The following is a 23,151-nucleotide window of genomic DNA, read 5'->3' as shown; positions in this document are numbered from 1 at the left end:
TTGTGAAGGTTGGGTATTTATAGGAGAAGAGGGTTGAGGTGGAAAGGGAAAGGCATGGGCTCAATCCCATAAAATCGGGGTGTCAGCCTCCACTCTCTCCTTACTGACACTCTAGGATGGGTTTGACAGAGTTGGTGACAAGTGTTGCCACGTAAACCACCCTCTATCCTCGAATCACTGTTGACATGACAAGAGAGCCATACTGGGTGTCGGAGCTTGACACATGGAAAAGTTGGTGAGATCGAAGTGGTCCTTGACTGTGTCCTAGTGTGAGCCTGAAGGTCAAGGCTTTGGGCTTGGAAGTCATGGTCATGATCCTTAGAGGTCGAGGCTTCTAAGCCTTGGGAGTCGAATTCTTGGCCTTGGGGGTTGAGGCTCCTAATTCCTTCAGACTATGCTATTCTAATAGCCAGGTCACGATATGCTTTGACCTTGCTGTCCAAGACGACAAGTCAATAACATGGTGACTGTCCAAGACCTAAGAAGTGGAGGTCCAAGGTTAAAGACTTGGCATACAATGGTTAGGCATCTCATTAGTCATGGTTATTTATGTCTAAGGATTCCTTTTCTTTCTAGATGAAAGGTTTAAGTGCGTTGAAAGGTCAGAGTTCTACGTGGACTCTTTGACATTTCAACGCATCCTACGTGGAATGGGTTAAAAAGTCAAAAGTATTTGTCGAACCAAATTATAACATCAACAAGTTGACAGCGCGCAGTGAGGTTGCAGAGAGAGACATTTTCAGAATGACCATTTGGGAATGCCGAATTTTCGTTTTTGTTATTTGTTTTTTTCTATAGCTTATTCCTGTTTTGTATGGGAGGTTTTGGTTTTGTGGTCCCCCTCCTCTTGTATTTTTCCTTCTTCTTCAATATAACCTCAAAGGTTAAGGTGACTCTTTGCCTCTCTTAACCTTTGACTTCAGCCAAAAAAAAAAAAACACCAAAGAAAATAAAAAAAATAAAAATGCGCGCGAGGCTATGCTCAACATGGATTCTAGAACTTGGAATGCTGGCATTCCCGTGGCAGACCACCGGGAAACTTATTACGGTCAGTGCAGTAGTTGTAGATCATGAACTTCGTTTGAACCCATCGAAGCCTGTTTCGACCTGCAGCATTAAGCCCTAGATTCCTCCATGAGTTGTCGACATTTGAGGAATTGGTAGATGTGGGAACACAGTCTGTGTATGAGTATGGATATGATGATGATGATGAACCTTGCTGCTGTGATCCTAGACAAGCATTGATGTTGTATCTTCCATAAGAGGCGGTGAAAGGAGCTTGAGACCAGTCAGTCTTCACACGGCCACCTTGTGTAGCCCAGCTATCACCATCCCACAAACTGGCGTAAATCGTCATGGGTTGGCTTTTAGGAAACGGAACATGAAGTAGTTCCAAGTTGTTGAAAACCCTAATGGGACTGTTATCCACCAAGATTCTGCAGAACAAATGAGAACCTACGTCAAACCGAATACTTAAAATGACTTCTGCTCTTATATGTATATCTGATATTTCTGTAGTAGTGGCTTTGCCGTCTGTCACCAGCCTGTTTTTCCCTAGTGTTAAGGTTTAATAAAATTGAATGATAGATACACTACGTGACAATGGTTTAGTGGAGTTAGTTAAACTCGAAACCCATTCTCTAGCAACTCGATATACCATAATATCCAATATCAATTTCAGACACCAAGCACATGTCAAGCAATAATCCGTGTGATATGCAATTCAACAATCACTCTTGGACTCCTCATATAGACGACTAACGACTTGGCCTAGCTACGTACTAACTCATAAATGATTGTCTGGACAACCATAAGAGGATTAAAGTTCCTCTAATATATCGTAATGGATCACATAGGATGCATGCAATCATGCACATCCCTATACAAAATTTGATCTGAAACTTTGGTCCCGACGGCTCACCTCCAAGTAATTAAGTATTACTTACATAATGCGATGAACATTCCAAACAACGGAGTAAGTGTGGAAGTCTTTGGAGGGATCAAACCAAAGATGGAATTGTTGTTCTCTACCCCCTATTCCCTGCGTGTAGATATTAGTACTGAGAGTGTAGGGATTCCCGGATGTGTTTCCAAGAAACTCCAAGTCAATCTCATCATGATGGTACCCTGAAGATGATAGCTGCATATATGCATGTTAAAAATTAGCAACAAATGTTAAGGGAAAAGAAAATAGTACTAGGAATCGAGTCACTGTTGTAAATAATGAGAAGAGTTATTGGGATTGAGAGTTACATAAAATGTGGTGACGGTACCAGCAGTGTTCCCGGGCGCCAGCTTCATTTGCATGTCGAACCGTCCAAATAGGTATTGGTTCTGAGAAATGAAGCCGGACCCGGAAGTCTGGTCCTGGGAGAGGGTGAGAAGTTGTCCTCCATCAAGTATTTGAGCACGTTGGTCACCGAATAAAATGTGAAAGTCCTGATAGAAATTACTAGCAGAGGCCATAATGACCGTGACACAAGTTATGAACAAGGAGAGAGAAAGGATGATATTACAAGAAGACATTTGATCTGAAAATTGAGGGATATGGTTTGCAAAATTAAATTGGTCTTTTCTTTTGAAAGTAAGTGATATGTGTTGCAAAAAGTATAGAAATGGCATTTGATATCGAGGATTATATAGCTTTCTAAAAACACGAATCTGAGATTTCAGAGTTGGAGAAGAAAAAGTATATACTATCCAAATTGGGAAAGTATTGTGCAAGTGAAATTCCAACTTCCAACTTCCAAGTTGGAGTAGTGGTAAAGCGACAAACTAGCTACATTTTTAAGGATTTGACCAGCAAAAATAAAAGCTAGCTTACGTATATCATTACAAAAGCAAAATTCATATCTAATGATAAATATAGTAGTATATAAATATAAATATAAGCACACGTGCATGGAATTACAAAAATTAAAAACAAATTTATATTATGTATGCAAGGGATTATGGCTTCATCAAAAAAAAAAATGCATGGAATTATGGTTGCTTCTTTCAAACTTGCACTGGCCAAATTTCTCTTCTTTATAAATAATTGAGGATCTTATTTATCTTATTAAAAACGATAATTTTTTTGTTAGCTAATGTTTTGAGGACATATATATATGAAGAATCTCTTGGACATAGGCTCTATGCTCAATTTGAAATTAGTTTTGAATCTTGGTTTGATGAAGGTGAACCAACTTTTGATGATAATCTTGTTGCACTCTCCCAAAGTCTCGACACAAAAATTTGAAATCTAAACAATGGCAAACAAGTTTGCAGTACCCTGCAAGCAATTGGACGCTAGCTTACGGTGCTTAACTTAAATTGTTTTGACATTGGTTAATCTTATAACATATTCATGGTTTAGTAATGCGTTTTGTATTTTTATATATCATAAGGGGTTTGGTCTCATATTCCCCTTTTATATGTTCACTTTTCCCTTCAATAAATTTTTCTCCCATGCTCCCCTATCTACTGTTAGATGGCTTTGTTTTGTTTGAGACCTTTGCTCTGTTTATTGAAGTACTTTCCAGACCAAAAAAGAAAAAAATTTCTTTATTTCTAAAAAATAAAAATAAAAACATATGAAATTGTTATTGATGTAGGACGAGAATGCGTGAACACGATAGTAAGAGGCTCCGTCAAGTGTCGAAAGCCATATGAGATGAGCTAGAATCCACTAGCAATTACGGGCACAGCAGTAAGAAAGATAGAGAAACTTCTCTAATATTTGGTTTTTTTATTGATAACTTGGATGATAATTACAATCTAAGAGGTGCCTTATATATAGGCACATAGCATAAACCTAATTATCTTTTAATTAATTAATAATAATAATAACGGGCGTGGAGCTGAGCCTCCCAGTTAGGCTGGGTTCCAAACCCCTTTTCAAAAAAAAAAAAAAAAAAACAAAAAGAATAATTTATTATAGACTAAAGCTAGAAAACCTAATTAAACCTCATTAAATAAAAATCAGAAATAAAATCCTAGATACTAAAGAATATTACGCTTGGAATCCCAATCAAGATTTTGCTCGAGAATCCCGATATATCCAAAAGAGTAATTTATGATTAATTTCATCATTAAGAAGCCTATTTGAATACCAATTTCCAATATTCAAATTATTCTTCTTAATGTGAAGACGCTTCTTTCTTTTCGAGATTTTTGGTTGAAATTGGCTAAAATCTCGTCCTACATCAGTCTCCTCCACTTGATAAGAACTCGACTTCGAGTTCCTCTTGTATGCAGCTTGATCATTAGTAGGAATAAAACATGATAAGCCATCAACTTCAATATTCTCGAAATTAAAAGGTATCACCATGGATCCAATACCGTAGACAAGTTTAGAATAAACATCTTGAAACTTGAACTCCTCCACTTGAAAAGGAATGGTCATTGACTTCTCCTTGGGTTGATCTTGAACACAATTAGGCACGCATGACATGGATATCGATGTGATCAATGAATCAGCTTCCTTGTCCTTAATGAGTTTCTCTTCAATCTTCAAAGTAGCTTCTTCATGTTCCTTTTCACACACCTCAGGATGGTCATTCTTGATGTTCTTCCTTCTAGGCTTGATTTTAATTTTGTGCGCATCCCACCTAAATAAATATGTGTTGTCCTTGCAATAACCACCATTGACGCTTTCATGCCATGGTCTTCCAAAAAGCACATTAGTGTCGTCCATGTCAATCACATGACAAGTAATCTCTTCTTTATAAAATTTTCCCATAGAGATAGGAACTTTACAAACCTCTGTTACTTGTGCATATTCATCCTCCCCAAATGGAATCCAGTATGGATCATTCAGCTTCACTGTCGGTAATTGAAAATAATCCACAACTTTGTTTGCTACAAAGTTCTCTCGTAGACCACTGTCAATTATTACAGAGCATACCTTATCTTTGATGACACATGTAGTTCGGAAGTCGTCGTAATCCGACGTTGTGAATATCCAACGTTCCATGTTTCTTTTTTTTTCTCTTTTTTTTTTTTTTTTGGATTGATGAGGTTGTCCTAGGGCGAATCCCTTGGCATGTTCCTCTTCAACGAAACTTTCTTTGGTAGATACTCTACGACCAGCGTCGTTGAGGTTGGTGGTAGTGAACTTCTCCCTTGGATCGTCGTCTGCTAAGAAGCGGGCGAAACCCGCTTTTGGCCAGAATGTCCGTTTGAGATGCATGATACATTTCCAGAATGGGAACGACGAGATCTTCAATACTCACTTTAGTGAGCCCTATTAGATTTAGGCCAAAAGTTAGTCAAATCTGATTCAAAATCAAAACCTAACTTTTCACACGAGAAACCTGAAAAGTCCAAAACCAAATTTTCTTGGATATTGCAGCGGCTAGTAACCTCATTATGCGTGAATTACCTATTTTCCAATCACTCTTCTTAATTCCACGCCGCTTCTTTATTTTTCTAATTTTCCGGCTAAACCAGGCCCATTCTCGTCCTACATCATTCTCCTCCACTATGAAAGAACTCACCCTCGAGTTCCTCTTGAATAAAGGACAAGAATAGGTAGACAAAAGACTTGAGAAAAAATTAGACAATTGAACCTGTGGATTATTGGCCGGATCTTCTGCATATTCTAATGGCACAATCATGAACCCAACACTATAGATGAGTCTGTCATATGCATTTTGGCTTTCATAGGCAACCTTAGTAGATTTTGCTTGGCTCTCAAGGTTGCATTCTTGAATCACATCAGGTTCTGAATGATATAATTCAGGATCCAAGACTTCATCATTACAAATAACCATGTCTTCATGAGCAATTTCAGCTTTAACATCTTCTTGATCATCATGGATGATTTCTTGTGGAGCTTCTTCCATTAGAAAATTTTCTGGCTTTTCTTCAGATAAACTAATAATCTCAACGGGCAAAGAAACTCTTTGGACTTTAACTTCTTCTCAAAAATCGTAGGAGGGTAATTCTTGATCGAAAAATCTCTAGGCAGAAATTTTTCGCTAAGAAGACCTTTCATCTTCCGCCATGTCCGAACACGCTCTTTTCCTTGCCTCTGACGAGACCTCTGTAACTTATCCCACCAATAAGCAGCATCTTTCTTCAGCTTCTGAGAAACCATCTTAGCCTGCTTGTATTCTGGAACCTCCATGATCACAAAGAATCTATCCACTTCAACCTGTCAATCCAGAAAATCCTCCACACTCATGTGACCAGAGAAGTAAGGAATACCAGCGTTGGTTATGAGATCCTTGGAATCATAATTAATATCACCTCCATCACCACGTTGTCCTTCTCCGCCTCTGTTATAGTTGTTGTTGTTGTTCGTTCCCTCCAACAACCCACAAATTTCTGTCATTTGAGCGTTCATGGCTGCCATTTGAGCGTTCACGGTAGCGGTCATCTGAGCAATCATTTGAGCGGTAAGGGCATCCAAATCCGCTCTTGTAACTGGGGTAGTACATTCGTCATCCATGGATAATCGAGGTAAATAAGAGAGACAGGAAAGACCTGTTCTGATACCACCTGACGCAGTTGGAAGTAACCCTAGGTTTACAAGCAATAAACCTAAAATAAAGATTCTGGAGTCCACCAGAGATAAAAGAGAAAACTCTCAATTTTGATTGATAATATGATAAAAGATAGGTTCTGCAGCCGTTGAAGGTTGCTTATATATGGGAAAAGAAACCCTAGGACGACTAACAATGAAACCCTAAATCCCACGGATTAAAACAAAACAAATCCAAAATAAACTAGAAAACCTAAAATAAAAAGAATGTAAAACTAGCCTAAAAATATTAAATCACGAATCGGATAATTAAGACGATACATTTTGGCCTAAATCTGATAGGGCTCACTAAATTGAGTCTTGAAGATCTCGTCGTTCCCATTCTGGAAAGGTATCATGCGTCTCAAACGGACATTCTGGCCAAAAGTTAGTTAAATCTGATTCAAAATCAAAACCTGACTTTTCACACGAGAAACCTGAAAAGTCCAAAACCAAATTTTCTTGGATATTGCAGCGGCTAGTAACCTCATTATGCGTGAATTACCTATTTTCCAATCACTCTTCTTAATGTCACGCCGCTTCTTTATTTTTCTAATTTTCCGGCTAAATCAGGCCCATTATCGTCCTACATCAGTTATTATTCCAACTCGAGTTGGGATGAAATTGGGTTTGGTTCCTGAATTCACAATAAACGTATAGAAATCTCATGATCATCATTACATATCTAGAACCTTGACCGCTTGCATTCCAGTGGAAAACCTTGCGGGAATCGTTTACGATCAGAACAGTAGTTGTAAACCATGAACTTCTTTTGCACCCATCGAAGCCTCTTTCTACCTGCAGCACCAAGCGCTTGGTTCTGCCATGATTTATCCTCTGCCGTAGTGGAGACACAACTAGATGATGACGATGATGAGCCAGCAAGACAAGCATTGGCCTTTAAGTTCCTGTAAGAGGCAGTGAAAGGAGCTTGTGCCCAGTCTGTCTTCACAAGACCACCTTGTGTTGCCCAGTCGTCAGCATTCCACAAACTTGAGTAAATCCTCATTGGTTGCTTTTTGGGGAATGGAACCCCAATTGATTCCAAATTATTGAACACCCTAATTGGAATGTTGTCCACGAAAAATCTGTACAATTGCGAGTGTTAATAAATAATAATGATAAAAAAAATAATCTTTAGACAATCAATATTGGAAAATAAGTATCTAACAATCACAAATCTTCCCTCATGTTGAGGGGTGCGTGGTTCAAAGTATTAGGCTAGTAGTTCAAATTTCTAAGAACACTCGAGCTATAGGGTGAGATTCACTTCCATGCATCATGCATGCAAAGGGAAACAAATGCGATTCAAATAGTCGATTAAGATAGAGGAAAAAGGTGATTAAAAGCTTGGATTGGTGTCGGATCGGAATAGCCAAAGTATTGACTACAACATGGGCTCGTTTTTTCTTTTTGAAAAATTGAACGAATTAAGGATTTGGACAAAGACTAATGATGCTGATAACAAGGGTGTTGTTTAGTATTTCATATATGGCCACTGTGAATGGCAAATATTCTTCACCACAAGGATGATCATTTCAAGGTTGATCGATGACCAATGCATATGAGTGTTGATAACTTACATAATGCGGTGGATGTTCCAAAGAATGGAGTAAGTGTGGAAGGCTTTTGTGGGATCAAACCAAAGATGGAATTGTTGCTCTCTTCCCCCTTTGCCCTGACTGAACACATTGGTGTGGACAGTGTAAGGATTTCCAGTTGAGTTGCCCAGAAACTCGAAATCAATCTCATCGTGAGTTAGACCTTCAGAAGATAACTGCATGTATATAAATGTGTTAGCTAGTTTCTTACTTTAGCAAAGAAATTAAGAGTGGCACAATCAAAACCAGCTAATGCAAGAGAGCTAGAGATTGAGAGTAGTTACATAGTATGTGGTGACAGTGCCAGCTGAGTTACCAGGCACGAGCTTTATTTGCATGTCGATCCTACCAAACAAGTACTCATTCTTAGACTTGAAGCACTACAACAATAATAGTCATTTCTAAGGGTGCGATTTGGTCGGAAAAGCCACTTTCCCCGTCGGAAAAAGCTATTTCCGACAGCTAGGTGCCCTCGGTGGTCCTCGGAAAAAATGTCATTGGAAATAGTCTTTTTCCGACCAACCCTCAGAAAAAGATATATTTCCGACAACCAGATGTGGTCATAAATAATTTTTCGGTGGTCGGAAATTGTTATTCCTCAACGACGACAAATAGTATTTCCGACAAAAGATGTTTGTTGGAAATAATCCGTTGCTTGTAGGAAAAAATTGGTTGCTAGCCAATCCATTTTTTTCCAAGGACTTATTTCCGACGAATAGTAGTGGTCGGAAAAAACTATTTCTGATAAGAATATTTAATTCCGACGACTATTTGGCATCGAAAATGAATAAGTTTCGAGGATCATATTTTCCTCGGAAATTGATATTTTCTGTCGGAAAAATATAATCTAATATTTCCGAGAATGATATTGTGGTCGGAAAAAGTGGTCGGAAATGTTTTTCCACGAGATTTATTCGTTGAAATTTGTCAACAATTTTTTTTTTCCTCCCACTCAATTTAATATTCAATTAACCTGATTGGAAGAGGTAGATGAATCAAGATTAATAAAAAAAAACATACAAGGAGACAATTAAATCTTCATAAAAAAAAATTGCATTAGAAGAAACATAGTTAATCATTCATACATATGTTCAAACAAAGATAAATATTCAAAATTTGGTCTTTATAATATAATCATTTCTTAAGCAAGGAAGCTAACAATATATCTAATAAAAGTCCTCGATCATTAGAGTTTGCATCATATTCATCAGCAACATCTTCATCACTATCTTCATCATGATGTGCACTTGAATCTGTTGCAATATTGTCCTATTGTAAAAGAAAAACAAAGAAGTTAGAATGCAAAATAAGTAAGAGCTAAAACATGCAGTAAATAGCATGAACAATAGCAACATATACAAATATTTTAAAGATAGAAATAGTACCACAGAATGTGAGTTTCTTGCTTTAGAATTTCAAGTAAACCATCATATGGGTGTTCTACCCTAGTTGCATGACTGGTTGTAGAGAAGGTTGTTGGTATGGCAGTGGCTAACTTGCCATTGATAACTTCCTCTTCTTGTCGTTGGCTGATGCCTTGGTCGGTTTCAACATCCTAATAACCAAAACATTAAAAAAAATAATCAGTAAGTATCAATAAGTATTACAATACTAATGTTTTTTTTCCTTAAAAAAAAAAAAGTACAACATACACATGCTCCACTGGATATATAAGAAGATGAGAATAAAACATACATATCGAAACAAAAAACAAAAGTTTCATATTCAGTAGACAAGCCTTCCTCTTACTTAATTAGCCAGTAGACTCTACATGCCATTAGTGCAGATAACTATAATCATTTTGATAAAAAATTGCTGTAAGCCAAACTTACTCGATGACAAAACTACAACTCATCAAAAGAGTAGCATATGTAACAGTTCATCATCCCATTAATGTAAGAGTAACAAACATAATTCCAGACCAAAGAAGAAAGAAAAAAAAAACATATCTTCATTGAGACCACTCCCAACTTTTTCAGTGCAAGAGTAACAAACAAATCTTCATTCAGACCAAAGAACAAACAAGAACAGTTTATAATCAATGTGATTGATGCATCAAACTGATCGATCTTTCGTTGTAGATAAGGAGCTTACCTAACTTCTTCAATAGCATTGAACATGGCCTCCCACGATTAACTAATACCAATACAAAGCCCATCACTAAAACAGCACCATTCAGCCATAAATTTGACAAATTTTGCTCCGTATTAAAACCTAAGCCGTATTAAAACCTAAGACCAAGGAACAAACAAGAACAGTTTATAGGGAATCTTTACTGAGCTAAGAATTACAATATGCTCTTTCTTAAATGTTGTGAGACCAAGAAACAGAGTTTAAATCTTCACACTTGAATTATAAACGAGAATAAAGATGATGGATTACCTGGTTCGCTCACTTTGCTTCCTAACCGCGATCCGGATCGCACGACCTAGAACGCAATACGTTCGAGATAAGGGAATATTACCCAAAATTCTTGAGCCGTATTCCCCAAATGCTGACAATTGAGAAATTGGTTTATCTTGTTTCTGATTGAAAGACAGCTTGAAAACTTGATCATTGGGTAGTTGTCTATATCGCCAGTGATGGAAGCCCTTGGCTGCCCCAAAATTGCTCGATGAAAGACAAAACCCTAGCAAAGCTTTGTTTTTTTTTTTTCGCCATCTTCTCTAATATCTGTTTGTTTTGTAAGCTAAAAGTTTGAGATTTCTCTAATATCTTTATTTTTTTTTTGTTATTTGTAAATTACTTGTTTATCCTTTTTCATCGACGTGGTTTTCCTAGTATGTATATAAGGGGTATTTACGTAAACACCTTTGTTTTTTTTTTTTTTTTGATCAAATAAAGTAATAAACACCTTTGTTTTGGCTAACAAACTTTTTTATTTTAATAGATAAATTAATTAAAATAAAGAATCCTAATACGCTATTAGGATTAGGAATTATTAAAGTAAAAGAATCCTAAGACGCTAAATATAGAAGATTATCTAATATCCAGATTTTCAAAAAAGTTCTCTTAGGTTCTTAGTAGCAATCAGCGATGCAATTGTCTTCTAGTCACGCCTCTAACCTCAACCAACAAAATTTAGCATTACCAAAACTAAAAAAAGACTAAAATTTTGCAACATTGAAAACCCTAGCTAATTCGAGATTTAGGGTACTAAATGCAGAGAAGATCGAGAAACTAAGAGAGGAGAGATAGATGAGAGGAATTGAATTATAGAGATACCGTTGCTGGGAGGTATTGGTGTTCAGAGGTTTGTATGTGGAAGTTGCAGGGCAGTGATCGTCATATAATTTGAAGAACTTAGACGAGGGAAGAAAGAAATAAATGGAGAGGCTATTTATATGTGAGATCGAAACTACATCGTTTTAATGCCAATTAGTTGCTACACACTATTTATATTTGCCAAACCTTACCCAGAAGTTAAAAAGAAAAGAAAAAATTAGGGACGAAAGTTTTCGCCCCTAATTCTTTTCATCCAAAATTTGAAATTCGGCACAATTAGCATGATCGATCGATCAAGTCTTATATAAATCCAAAACACATATGTATATATAACTATGAGACTTATAATATATATATATATATATATATATATATATATATATATATATATAATGGACGAGTAATCTGGACGGGGACAATATCTTCCTTTAATCTTCTTCTTCTCCTTTTCAATTTAGGGTTTTCTAATTTTTTTTTTTGGATATGTAATTGGGAATCTTAAAAAAAAAAAAAAAAGTAGATACAGGTTACCTGGTAAGCAGGTTACCACAATTGAATATTCCAGACCATCAGATATATTCAACTTTTAATTAAATCCAACGGTCTAAAATATTCAAAAAACTTGATGTATATACGTCAACATATACTAGAATTTTCCATATGTATTATGTATATATAACTATGAGACTTATAATATATATGTATATATATATATATATTATGAGATTTATCCGATCTTACCTTATAACCAATATATAATAAAATTGTTTTGTCTTTAACATATAATGCATCAATTATAATAAACTAATAATATGTCATCAAGTGACCTGTGGAAAAATGGTAAAATTAATTTTGAAAAGTTAGAGATCCTATGTTCAATTCTCCTCTTTGACATAATATTTTTGTAAAAATTATACAATTTAGAGAAATATTTCCAAGGGTCACTAGCCGTCGGAAATATTTTGTTCATTACCGAGGGTACTTTGTTGCCCTCGAAATTAAGAAATCATTTCCGACAAAGTCAACTGCCTCTCGGAAATTGGTCTATCATTACCGACGACACAAAATCTTGTCGAAAATAATACTGGCGCCAAAAGGTCCCGTCAATTTTTTTGTTTTTCCGACGAAATTGGAACGCTTTTCCTACAACATATTGTCCCTCGGAAATAAAATATATTTTGACAGAACATTTCCGACGACCATTTTTTGTGGTCGAAAAAGGAGTTTTTTTGCAAGGGCAATTATGTGCTGTCGGAAATTTTCGTCGGAAATGAGGACTTTTGTTGTAGTGAAGCCAGACCCAGAAATCTTGTCAAGGTTGAGCGTGAGTAGTTGTCCTCCGTCGACTATCTTAGCACGTTGATCGCCAAAAGTAACATCAATGTCTCGGAAGAAATCACCAGCTGATGAGGTAGCCATTAACAGATAACTACTTGAGGCCAGAGAAAGCATTAGAAGCATCATGGAGACCTTAGAAGAAGACATTTTACTGTACGTGAAATTAAGTTGACCATCATTTAGTCGGGAGACCCTTTATATATGCGTGTATTAGCTTGAGTAGCTGGAGACAGGTTTGCAAAACTAGATAAGGCTATCCTGGCTATGCAAGCTAATTAGCTTAGCTTTCCAGATAAAAAAACACTAGCTTAGCTTTATTTGGGTGAGGTACTGGGGCATTGCGCCCCAAGGATCAGACCCGCTTAATTGCAATGCACAACTTGTGTTTAAAGCTGGAGACAGGTTTGCAATTCAGATTATATATGATGGATAAAAATAGAATATTCAGGGAACAGCATTGGAAACCCAAGAGTTTTAGCTTAGCTTATTGTGAAGCATTCAAGTTGATTGGTGATAAACTAATCATATGTGTGCCAGAAAGGCAGAAACCAATAGAAGTATATGCATGCGCTGATGCGCATTGGGTGGTAAGGTGTGTACTGGTACTGTGGTTTTTTGATCTGCCTAAATTAGTTTGCACAAGCCCAGGCTGCACCTAGCTAACGTCAAGTAGCTAGTTTATTATATTTATTTAAATCGTAATCAAATCATTCTGTGCATCCACTGTGTTGGGTTAACCCAATGGAAGAAACCCAAAGGGAGGCTACGGCCCAATAAATAGATACCAAATATGGAAAGGCATCTCCATTCTCCAACAGAGAGTAACCCACTGTGTTAACTTGATGGGCCTAACATCGCTAGCATTTCACCAGGTCCAACTACGTACTCTTGTCGCATTTGGGATAATTTTCACCGTACTCGATCGGATTTCTTCTTCTTGCCGGGACTACTATAAAGCACAAAGTGAAGCAATATGATCGAGTCGGAATCGGAGAAAGTTATCATAAAGGGTGTGACAGGAGTAGTTGTGAATCTGGTCAAACACCAACAATGTTAAGGCACGTCAGGTACTGGCATATAACAGTGCTCAACTTGGTGGAAGACATTTTTCAATAACAACTTAACAAGAGACACTGCATGGATTTGTAACTCAAGACGATCTTCTTTATCCTCATTTAACTGTGATGGGAACCCTAGTTTTCATAGCTCTGCTTGCCAAATACTCTCACCAAAGCAGAGAAAGCTTCATGAGCCAAAGCAGTACGTGGTAACTCGACTCGAATGGAACCTATGAATCTACCAGATCCATAATTCCTTTCAACCCTCGATCACAGACCCGAAGTAGCTATTTCCCATTGTTTATATATAATCAATCATGTTGGACCAACTTAGCTATTGAGAAAAAACAAAAAGAGTACGCGCTACGTACTTTTGAAGAAATTAACAGAAGAAAAGGACCACCTAATGTAAAGTTCAAAAGAAATTTATGTTGACGTTTGACGACCACCTTCCATTCGGAGACCTTACATACTCCGCCTCGACGACCACTCTCTCACGGTACCTTCCGGCTGAACGCCTCGTCTCGCTCAACAACTCGGCGGCCCTAATTTACGCCGACGGGTCGTTGATCATCTCAGCACCAGCAGGTTCTTCGACCGGTATCGGGTTCGATTGGAAGCTTCAGCCCCAAGCTGCTTGGCGCCGCGAAACCCTAAGAAGAAGAAGAAGAAGAAGGAAATCCCAGAAGAAGAAGGAAGAAAAAGAAATGAAAAGAAAAGGAAAAAAATGAATTAACAAAAAAAAAAAAGGTAAATTGGTCATTTCACTTTTTTTGGGACCTACGTGCTTGCCATGTCAGCAAACATACGGCGCTGTCAGAAATTTTGGACGGAAGTATCATATTGATACCAATTTAAGTCTTTGGGTATCACATTGATACTTTTGAGAGTTTGGGCATCAAATTGGTCTTGGCAAAATAGTTTGGGACGATAGATGAATTTTTCTTTTTTTTAAAAAAAAGGGTAAATTGGTCATTTCACTTTTTTTTTGGACCCACGTGCTTGCCACGTCAGCAAACAGACGGCGCCGTCTGAAAATTTTGACGGAAGTATCACGTTGATACCAATTTAGGTCTTTGGGTATCACATTGATACTTTTGAGAGTTCGGGTATCAAATTGGCCTTGGCAAAATAGCTTGGGGACGGTAGTTGAATTTTTCTCTATATATATACGTGTATGCATGCAGAAGTCTGAAAATATAATTGAGATTAGTTTAAGAACGTAATTAAGGTTGATATTAAGGTTGGCATGTTTTAGTGAGGTTAGCGGTGTTCATGTCCATGACTATGCAAGTGAGACTAATGGTGCCTCCTCGAGTGAGGCTAAGCACATCAAAATATTTGGTATGCTCTTTTAAATCCGTGAGAACCAATTCTGAAACTTTATCTCAAAAAAAAAAAAAATTGTCCTAGAGCCTGATTTCTCACCAAAAAACTGTGGGGATTACGGCACATGATTTTTTGGCCAAAATCGCATGTTTTATTTTTTTATTAAAATCTTCTCACCTAAACTATAAAAAAAGATCACATTTTTAAGCAATTTTAAAACTGATAAAACTCAAATCTTGACCCAATTTTTTTTTATATAATTTTTTAAAGTTGGAATATTGAGAAATTCATAAAAAATTAAAAAAAAAAATCAATAATTTTTAGTGCCATCACTTGGAATAGATCGTTTTTTTTTTTTTACTAATGGTGAAATTATGGCACAGAAAAATTTAAATAAAAAGTGGTTTTAACATGATCGACATACCATAGTAGGTCAAAACATTCCAAACCTTGTCAACATCTTTTTTATTGAAATTCTTTTTTATTCCAAACATTCCATAGCAGGTTTGATCATCTGTTTGTGAAAAACACCTCTTGGGGAGAGTTTTATCCAAATCAGGTCTCGGCTCGGAGTGGTACGTAGCACAATTTGCCATCTTTTTTATAGAAATTCTGCCATGTCATTTTTTTTTTTTGTAAACAAAGTTCTTGATTTTTATCTAACATTAATTGAATTATATTCTACGTTGATGTCCCCCTCTCCCTTTTTGTATTTTCTCTTATTCTTTTAATAAATTTTTAACTTCAAAAAAAAAAATTTAATTATATTCTATAATGAACCTGTTTGGAATTGCGCAACCAAAGCGCTTTTATATTAGTTTGGTAAATGTGCTTATGAAAATGCTCTTAATTTAGTTACAATTTAGCAGATATACCTAATGCACGCAACAAAATGCAAGAGATTTCGTTTATATAATGTTGATTAATTAAGTTATAATTTGTCATATATACCTAATGCATGCTTCTTCTTGCTTTCCCAAGTTGGAGTTGTAATAAAGCTACAAACAAGTAATCCACTGTCGTCTTATAGTCTTATAGATGGATGCATGATAATGCTGTTGCTACCAGTCAGCTGGCAGTCAGTGTATTAAAGCAATATGCATGGCCGCGCGCGCGCGATACATGGCTGGGTAATTCATACAGTTAAATCTTTGTTCATGCATGATTATTTGTTCTCGATCGTGACTATTTATTGTGATACCAGGCACAGATACACAAGCACATTTACTATTCATCTTCCAATTTATTTTGTTCTCTTCAATAAATTTCCGCATATTGTTGAAATTCTCTAAGAAAAGAAATAAAGTTGATGAATATAACCTCAATCTATAACTCTATATGATCACTCATTTGTGATGCAAAACAAGGACATACGAATGAATTGGAAATTTATCCATGTCATAGTGATCATCATGCATGTGCAGAGCTTAGGTTACGAAATGGTTAGTTTGAATAACATGACCTAGCCATGTCCTTAAGGTACCAAGGCGCGCATTCCACTAAAACGAATTTGATACCATATATGTTAACAGGTTAGGGAAAGAGTCTACATAGATAGCCAGCTGGTTCGTATATATCTTCCATACGCGTGCACGTTTTCCTTTTGGTCCAGATCATATCCATGTTGTGCTTCAAACACCAACTTAATTGAATGCTTCACAAGCCAAAACGGTTTGCCTTCACACCCATATTTTCCATTTTCCTAAGCAGCTTCCTCACCACCTCACCCAAATAAAAGCTACCTCAACTAATCATTTTTTTTCTAGCTAGTATGCAAACCTGTCGCCAGTTTTCAACTTTAATTATTAGATCAAATAGTATACTACCAGCTCTATTTTGTACATTCAACGCGCTTCACTACTAATATACTTTATATAAAGGCCTTCAGAACTCAACCTATAGCATCAAACATAATAGCCTCATCTCATCACTACTCATCTGATCTCTCTCTTCTAGTACTAACATAATGTCTTCTTCTAAGGTTTCCATGGTGCTTCTTCTTTCTTTTTTCATAGCTTCTATTCTAGCCATGACTGCCTTAGCTGGCAATTTCTTTCAAGAGTTTGACATCACTTTTGGCGATCAACGCGTTAAAATACTCGAAGGAGGAAAATTTCTGATGCTCAACCTCGACCAGTATTCTGGCTCTGGTTTCAAATCCAAGAACGAGTACTTATTCGGAAGGATCGACATGCAAATCAAACTTGTACCTGGAAACTCAGCTGGCACTGTCACTACATACTATGTAAGTTGTACTCTAGCTTCCATTTGTGATACTTGTGTGCTTCAATTAACTTTATAGATACATGCAGCTGCATAAATGCATTGGTTATTAACTTAGTAAACGGACATGTATATGTGCAGTTATCTTCTGAAGGTCCAACTCATGATGAAATCGACTTCGAGTTTTTGGGCAACTCATCTGGAGATCCCTACACTCTCCACACCAATGTATTCAGTCAGGGCAAAGGGGATAGAGAACAACAATTCCATCTTTGGTTTGATCCCACAAAGGCCTTCCACACCTACTCATTTGTCTGGAACTCCCAACGCATTATGTAAGTGACCATTAAAACTAGCTCATCTTCAATTACCAATTTTCTTGCACCATATATTAGCCTATTCATTTGTCGAAAACTTATTCTGATGCAAATTCATTTCCAATTGATCTGCAGATTCTTGGTCGACAACATTCCAATCCGAGTGTTCAACAACTTGGAATCATTTGGTGTTCCATTCCCCAAAAACCAACCAATGAGGATTTACTCGAGTCTGTGGAATGCCGATGACTGGGCTACCCAAGGCGGGCGTGTGAAGACTGACTGGACTCAGGCACCTTTCACTGCTTCTTACAGAAATTTCAAGGCCAATGCTTGTGTTGCTGGCTCATCATCCTCTTGCATTGTCTCCACCACTGCATCAACTAATTCCCTAACAGATCAACAGAGTGCATGGCAGACTCAAACGCTTGATGCTGCAGGCCGAAACAGGCTTCGATGGGTGCAACACAAGTTCATGGTGTACAACTACTGCTCTGACCTCAAACGATTCCCTCAAGGCGTACCAGCCGAGTGCAAGCGATCAAGGTTCTAGAAATACCAGCAGAGACCAATTGATCACATGTATATTCCTTGTTCTTTTGCATTTATAATTCATATTCTTTCATTCTTTGTGCAGATATAATGTATGTAAGTTGTAACATCTGTTAATTAACCCTCTTCATTATTTTTCTATTCTTTCATTGTAAACTGATTCAAAATTCAGAATCAAACACGTGATTAATATATGAATAATAGTTTCTTCAACATTATGCTTAATGTTCTCTTGCTTAATAATGAGCAGGCATGATTAGCATTTTGTGAGTGCAACTTTGTTCATCGTCATAATGGCATACAGTTATAACAACACTCGCTCAGTATTCTTGAATCTTGATAAGTACTATGTTTCTGCAATTAAGCTTCTCCGCTGCAACTAGCAATAACAATATTAGATATTTTACATTCCTAGAGTGCTGTTCCTATCAGATATTGATGACATGAAAGACAGTGATATAGGAACAGTACTCGACGAATGTAAAATATAAATAAACATCAAATTCACATAAATAGAAGTGTAACTTTTTTTTTTTTTTTTTTTAAAAGGGTTTGGAACGCCCGGTTCCATTTAGTATATTAATAGTAAAATTTTGCATCGGGGGGGACGTATCACCTAAACCCCGAGCTACAGATAAACAATGACAATAATCCTCATAGAGAACATCCTGAATAATAGCAGGTGTTTCCCCTAACCAAACATCATCAAATGAATCACTACTAGCAAGATGTGCAAGCCTATTTGCAACACCATTTGCTTCACGGTAAATATGACGGATTCGGATAGAATGGAAAGCATTAAAGTAATCTTTACAATCATCCAGAACCCGACTTACCTCCGAGAAATTCTTCTCCTCACTCTTCAAAGCAGCAATCAAGATGGCAGAGTCGCTTTCAATGTCAACGTCAGCCCAACCTTGGTGAATACCAAGAAGTAGACCAGCTCTACACGCCTCCGCTTCCATATTCAGAACCGAGTGTGCATGTACAAAAGGTCTAGCTAAAGCAGCAATACGCTTGCCATAGTCATCTCTGACCACTACTCCAATACCCCCACGACCATCCTCTAAGCAAAAAGCCCCATCAACATTAATTTTAAGTCTTCCCCTCGGTGGACACTGCCACTTAACCTTGGGCCTGCCCTTTTTCTTAACTGCTTTGGGATGATATTAAATAGAAGTGTAACTTAAAAATAACAGAGTTTTGGAAGAAAAAGAACGAAAAGTGTTTTAGGAAAGTTTAAACAAAGTTTGAGAAAATATATATTTTTGGGTGATACTTGACAAATGTTGTTGCCAACTCAATACCACATGTCGAAGAAGATTGTGCGTCAAAATGTCAAGAAACTTATGACTAGTGTGTTAAGGGTAAAAGGGGTAAATTACGCCAAGTCAAGTCAATATAGGATAACTTGTTGTAAACAAAAACAGACGGTAATTTTCATCATCATAGTTATGTACGAAACTCTCTCTTTTTCTGGGTTTTTCCCTCATCTTCTTCAAGCTTTCTTATAACTCTAACATGGTATCAAGAGCTCAGGTCGATCTGTGACCTAGATTTCGTTAAGAAAAAGTCATCAAGAATCAAGTTTCTCTTCAGAATCACTACAATTGATCAAAGTAGCAAGCTGTTCGTTTAATTTCGGCTCAAGATTCAGATAAGTTCATCATCGATTTGGGAGTTTTTTTTGTTGAAATTTTAGCTGTTGTTCATACTATCGAAGCTTTGGATTTCAGTTCTGAGTATATGATTACTGGAAATTATAGTTGAAGATACAAGAATCTCTGCAAGTTCTAGCATTTGATACTTCGAAACCCTAGAAGTTTGGGGATTTTAGTTCAGAGGTTCTCTTTGTTATGAATTGGGGTTTCTTCTAGAATTTGGTTGTTGATCGATGAAAAATTGGTGAAAGAAATAAGTGCTTTTTGATGTATCGTCAAGAAAAAAAAAACTGAATTGTGAAGATTTGTGAGTCTATTTCAGGTTCTTTTACAATTCTGTGTTGCATTGCATCATGGATAACAGTACTGTGTTACAAAATTGTCTGCTATCCAACTTCTACAATCTAATTACAGTTCGCCTAGATGACTCAAACTATGTATTATGGAAATTTCTGGTAGAGACAATGTTTTCAGGTTGTGGCCTCATTAGATATATTGATGGATCATTCCCTCGTCCACCACAATACATAGTTATAGAAGAAGGTGGGGTTACGTCTGATATGACAAAGGAGTACATGGATTGGGTGCAGAATGATTCTTCTGTTATGTTTATTCTTGTAGCTACTCTGTCTAGTGATGCTCTCTCCTTCATTGTTGGAAGTAAGACCTCTAGGGAAATTTGGTGTCGACTTAAGAAGAGATATGTTGATGATTCAGTGTATAACATAATGAATCTCAAGGCCTCCTTATACAACATCCAAAAAGGCTCAGACTCTATTGATAAGTACTTACTTCAAGTCAAGTCAATTTGTGATCAGCTTGCTACGATGGGAGTTTATATGGCTGATGAAGACATAGTAGACTCGGTTCTTCATGGTTTGCCCTTAGAGTTTGCTACCATTAAAACTATAATAAGAATCAAAACACTAAGCTCCTCTGTTTCAATGGAAGAATTAAGATCTCTTTTGTTGATCGCTGAAAGTGAGATTGAACAAACTATGAAGTCCATGTTTGAGAGGTTCAAGACTGAAATGATGGCACATGGTGATAGTTTCAATAGGTATGCTCCTGCACCAACTCATGTTACAAATGCCAAATATGATGGTGGAATTCAATACAACTTTGGAGCATTTGATTATGGTATTACTCAGCAAAATGGAATATTTCAGCAAAGACACAACTTTCGGCAAAATGGAGGTCTCATGCAACAAAATGGCTTCCCACAACAAAATGGTAACTTTTCTCCAAATATGAACTATAGCTACAATAACAATGCAAATTTTTCTCAGTCCGGAGGTGAAGGTTTTTCACAGCAAGGCAACTCTGTTTATTCATCCAATTTTTGTTCAAAGAATCAGAAAGAAGCTCCTGAAGCTATTCTTGAATCACTTGATGCCTCCATATGTGATGATGTTAAATTGGCTACTTGTGTTTCAAATGGTTGTGCTGAAGACGATGGTTCTGAAGTTGTTCCGGTTGATTCTGAAAAATTTATTTTGGACGACATTAGTTTTATCGATTCTGGTTGGAAAGGAGAAAACTCAAAGACTGTTGTTGAATGCTTGGACGGAGATGCTGAGTTATCAGAGTATGAGTGGTCTCGATATGATAGTTGTGATACTGAGCTTCTTGGGGAATCACAGAATTTAAACCCAGAAGTTATATTGGTGAGTGTGGATGGTTATGTTTTGACTGCCCCCATCTCAGCATCAGAACATAATGCAGATAATTTGCATTTAGACATGCCTCAGAATGCTTGGGCCACTGATTATATTCATAAGCTGGATGCACCTAGAACTAGTATTGCAGCTGGCAATGTTTGCAGCATTCATAATTATAACAATGATACTGGTCTCCAGGAGGTTGAAGTTTGTGAAGGAAAAGAAGAACAGACTTGTCTAGCTCAAGAAACTCAAAAGACTTCAAGGCAGGAAAGAGATCTTCAGATGCATAGTGATTCAGAAAATGTATATGCTAAGAAGGTAGAGGTTTCCGGGAGCTGCTTGGAGCTAATAGATCTGGCATGTGACACTGAAGACGGAGAGTTGAGGGAATTAGATGTGCCTTATTGGGAGGAGAATGATTTTGAAGAAATTGAACCTGTTGATTATGGTTCTGATACATGTGACACTAATGCTGCTGATGGAAAAGTGGAATGCAGAGAAACTAAATTTTGTGGGATAGAATCTAGGAACATTAACATGAACGTGCAGGTTGGGCGAGGATTAAGCCTAGGTTACGATATTATGTGTGGAAAAGTTGAACATTGTGCAATTGGAAATGCTTTGAGACAATCTTCAGTGGGTTCAAAGACGAGAACTTCTGGAACTGAACAATTGCCCGGAGATATATGCACTACTTGGAACCATGTTGGTAGTAAAATTCTTTGTCCAGAAGAGGGGACATATGTACTACTTGGAAGAGCTTCTTTTCTTGGAGGTTCAATGCGAATGATTGAAATCACAAATAATCTGAAATTTCTGAAAATTTTGCCTCTTATCATGCTAGTTCTTCTTATTTCAAAGGTTGTAGGTGATGCATTCAACAAAGGCTTGTATGAAGGCTTCCCTGTGATTGATCATTCTAGAAATGGTGCATTGAAAATATATGCTGAGATATTCTGTTTCCTGATACAAGTGAAACTTGCTCTGTTTTCAATGACTGCTGTGTGGTGCCAATTGAAGATGCAGGATCTGGTCCACTTGATTAGTCGGAATAACCACTCTGAGCATTATGAAAAGGAAGTGAGCCGTTTTATTGCAATAATGAAAATGAGGCACCAAGTCAATCACTTTTTATCTACATTACAACAATATGTGGAGTCATAGCTATCACATGTATCATGCTGCAGGTTTCTATACTCAAGCATAAGGTCAAAGATATGATGGATCTTACTCTTTCATCTGCTGCAATCTGATGCTGGTTCCCTCCCATCAGCTTGAGGGGGGATGTTAAGGGTAAAAGGGGTAAATTACGCCAAGTCAAGTCAATATAGGATAACTTGTTGTAAACAAAAACAGACGGTAATTTTCATCATCATAGTTATGTACGAAACTCTCTCTTTTTCTGGGTTTTTCCCTCATCTTCTTCAAGCTTTCTTATAACTCTAACATAGTGACGTTGTTAGCCCGTCTTGGGGAAAAACTTGTCTACTGAGAGTTTCAAATTTATCGGGTCTGTACGAATAAGAAAGAACTTGTGAACCAGGCTAACTAATTATGTCAGATTAACAGGAAAGAAAGACTAAAAGAGCATATATATCCAGCATTAATGTAGCCTTTATGTCTTTAAGTAACACGAAAGCTAGCTCATGTGTAGTGTACAACTTTGCCAATCTGTAAT

At 37.0% G+C, this 23,151-nt stretch overlaps 4 protein-coding genes and 1 long non-coding RNA gene across 5 annotated transcripts; 2 read left to right on the top strand and 3 right to left on the bottom strand.

Annotated features, from left to right (window-relative positions):
• Positions 1-664: 664 nt before the first annotated feature.
• On the bottom strand, positions 665-2,615 carry LOC133725685 (xyloglucan endotransglucosylase protein 1-like). Its single transcript, XM_062153036.1, has 3 exons — positions 2,254-2,615; positions 1,947-2,140; positions 665-1,436 (listed from the first exon to the last, which is right to left on the bottom strand). The coding sequence occupies exons 1-3, from the start codon at positions 2,524-2,526 to the stop codon at positions 995-997; spliced, it is 909 nt and encodes a 302-aa protein (XP_062009020.1). The 5' UTR covers positions 2,527-2,615; the 3' UTR covers positions 665-994.
• A 4,390-nt stretch (positions 2,616-7,005) lies between these two features.
• On the bottom strand, positions 7,006-12,816 carry LOC133742897 (xyloglucan endotransglucosylase protein 1-like). The gene is made up of 4 exons (XM_062170601.1): positions 12,610-12,816; positions 8,391-8,477; positions 8,089-8,282; positions 7,006-7,593 (listed from the first exon to the last, which is right to left on the bottom strand). Exons 1-4 carry the CDS (start codon positions 12,814-12,816, stop codon positions 7,191-7,193), a joined length of 891 nt encoding a protein of 296 aa, XP_062026585.1. The 3' UTR covers positions 7,006-7,190.
• LOC133742906 (uncharacterized) lies at positions 9,569-10,746 on the bottom strand. Its single transcript, XR_009862823.1, has 3 exons — positions 10,489-10,746; positions 10,201-10,337; positions 9,569-9,661 (listed from the first exon to the last, which is right to left on the bottom strand). It is a non-coding gene; the product is annotated as an uncharacterized LOC133742906 (long non-coding RNA).
• A 4,138-nt stretch (positions 12,817-16,954) lies between the features above and the next one.
• On the top strand, positions 16,955-18,361 carry LOC133725684 (xyloglucan endotransglucosylase protein 1-like). The gene is made up of 3 exons (XM_062153035.1): positions 16,955-17,301; positions 17,421-17,614; positions 17,732-18,361. Exons 1-3 carry the CDS (start codon positions 17,023-17,025, stop codon positions 18,147-18,149), a joined length of 891 nt encoding a protein of 296 aa, XP_062009019.1. The 5' UTR covers positions 16,955-17,022; the 3' UTR covers positions 18,150-18,361.
• A 1,758-nt stretch (positions 18,362-20,119) lies between these two features.
• Positions 20,120-22,726, top strand: LOC133731538 (uncharacterized). Its single transcript, XM_062158906.1, has 3 exons — positions 20,120-21,476; positions 21,669-22,553; positions 22,661-22,726. The coding sequence occupies exons 1-3, from the start codon at positions 20,163-20,165 to the stop codon at positions 22,724-22,726; spliced, it is 2,265 nt and encodes a 754-aa protein (XP_062014890.1). The 5' UTR covers positions 20,120-20,162.
• The last annotated feature ends 425 nt before the right edge of the window (positions 22,727-23,151 follow it).

This window comes from Rosa rugosa, chromosome 1, assembly GCF_958449725.1.
Source record: "Rosa rugosa chromosome 1, drRosRugo1.1, whole genome shotgun sequence".
Classification (NCBI taxonomy): Eukaryota; Viridiplantae; Streptophyta; class Magnoliopsida; order Rosales; family Rosaceae; genus Rosa; species Rosa rugosa.
The sequence above is the reverse complement of the archived record's forward strand: the minus strand, read 5'-3'. Positions and strand labels throughout refer to the sequence as shown.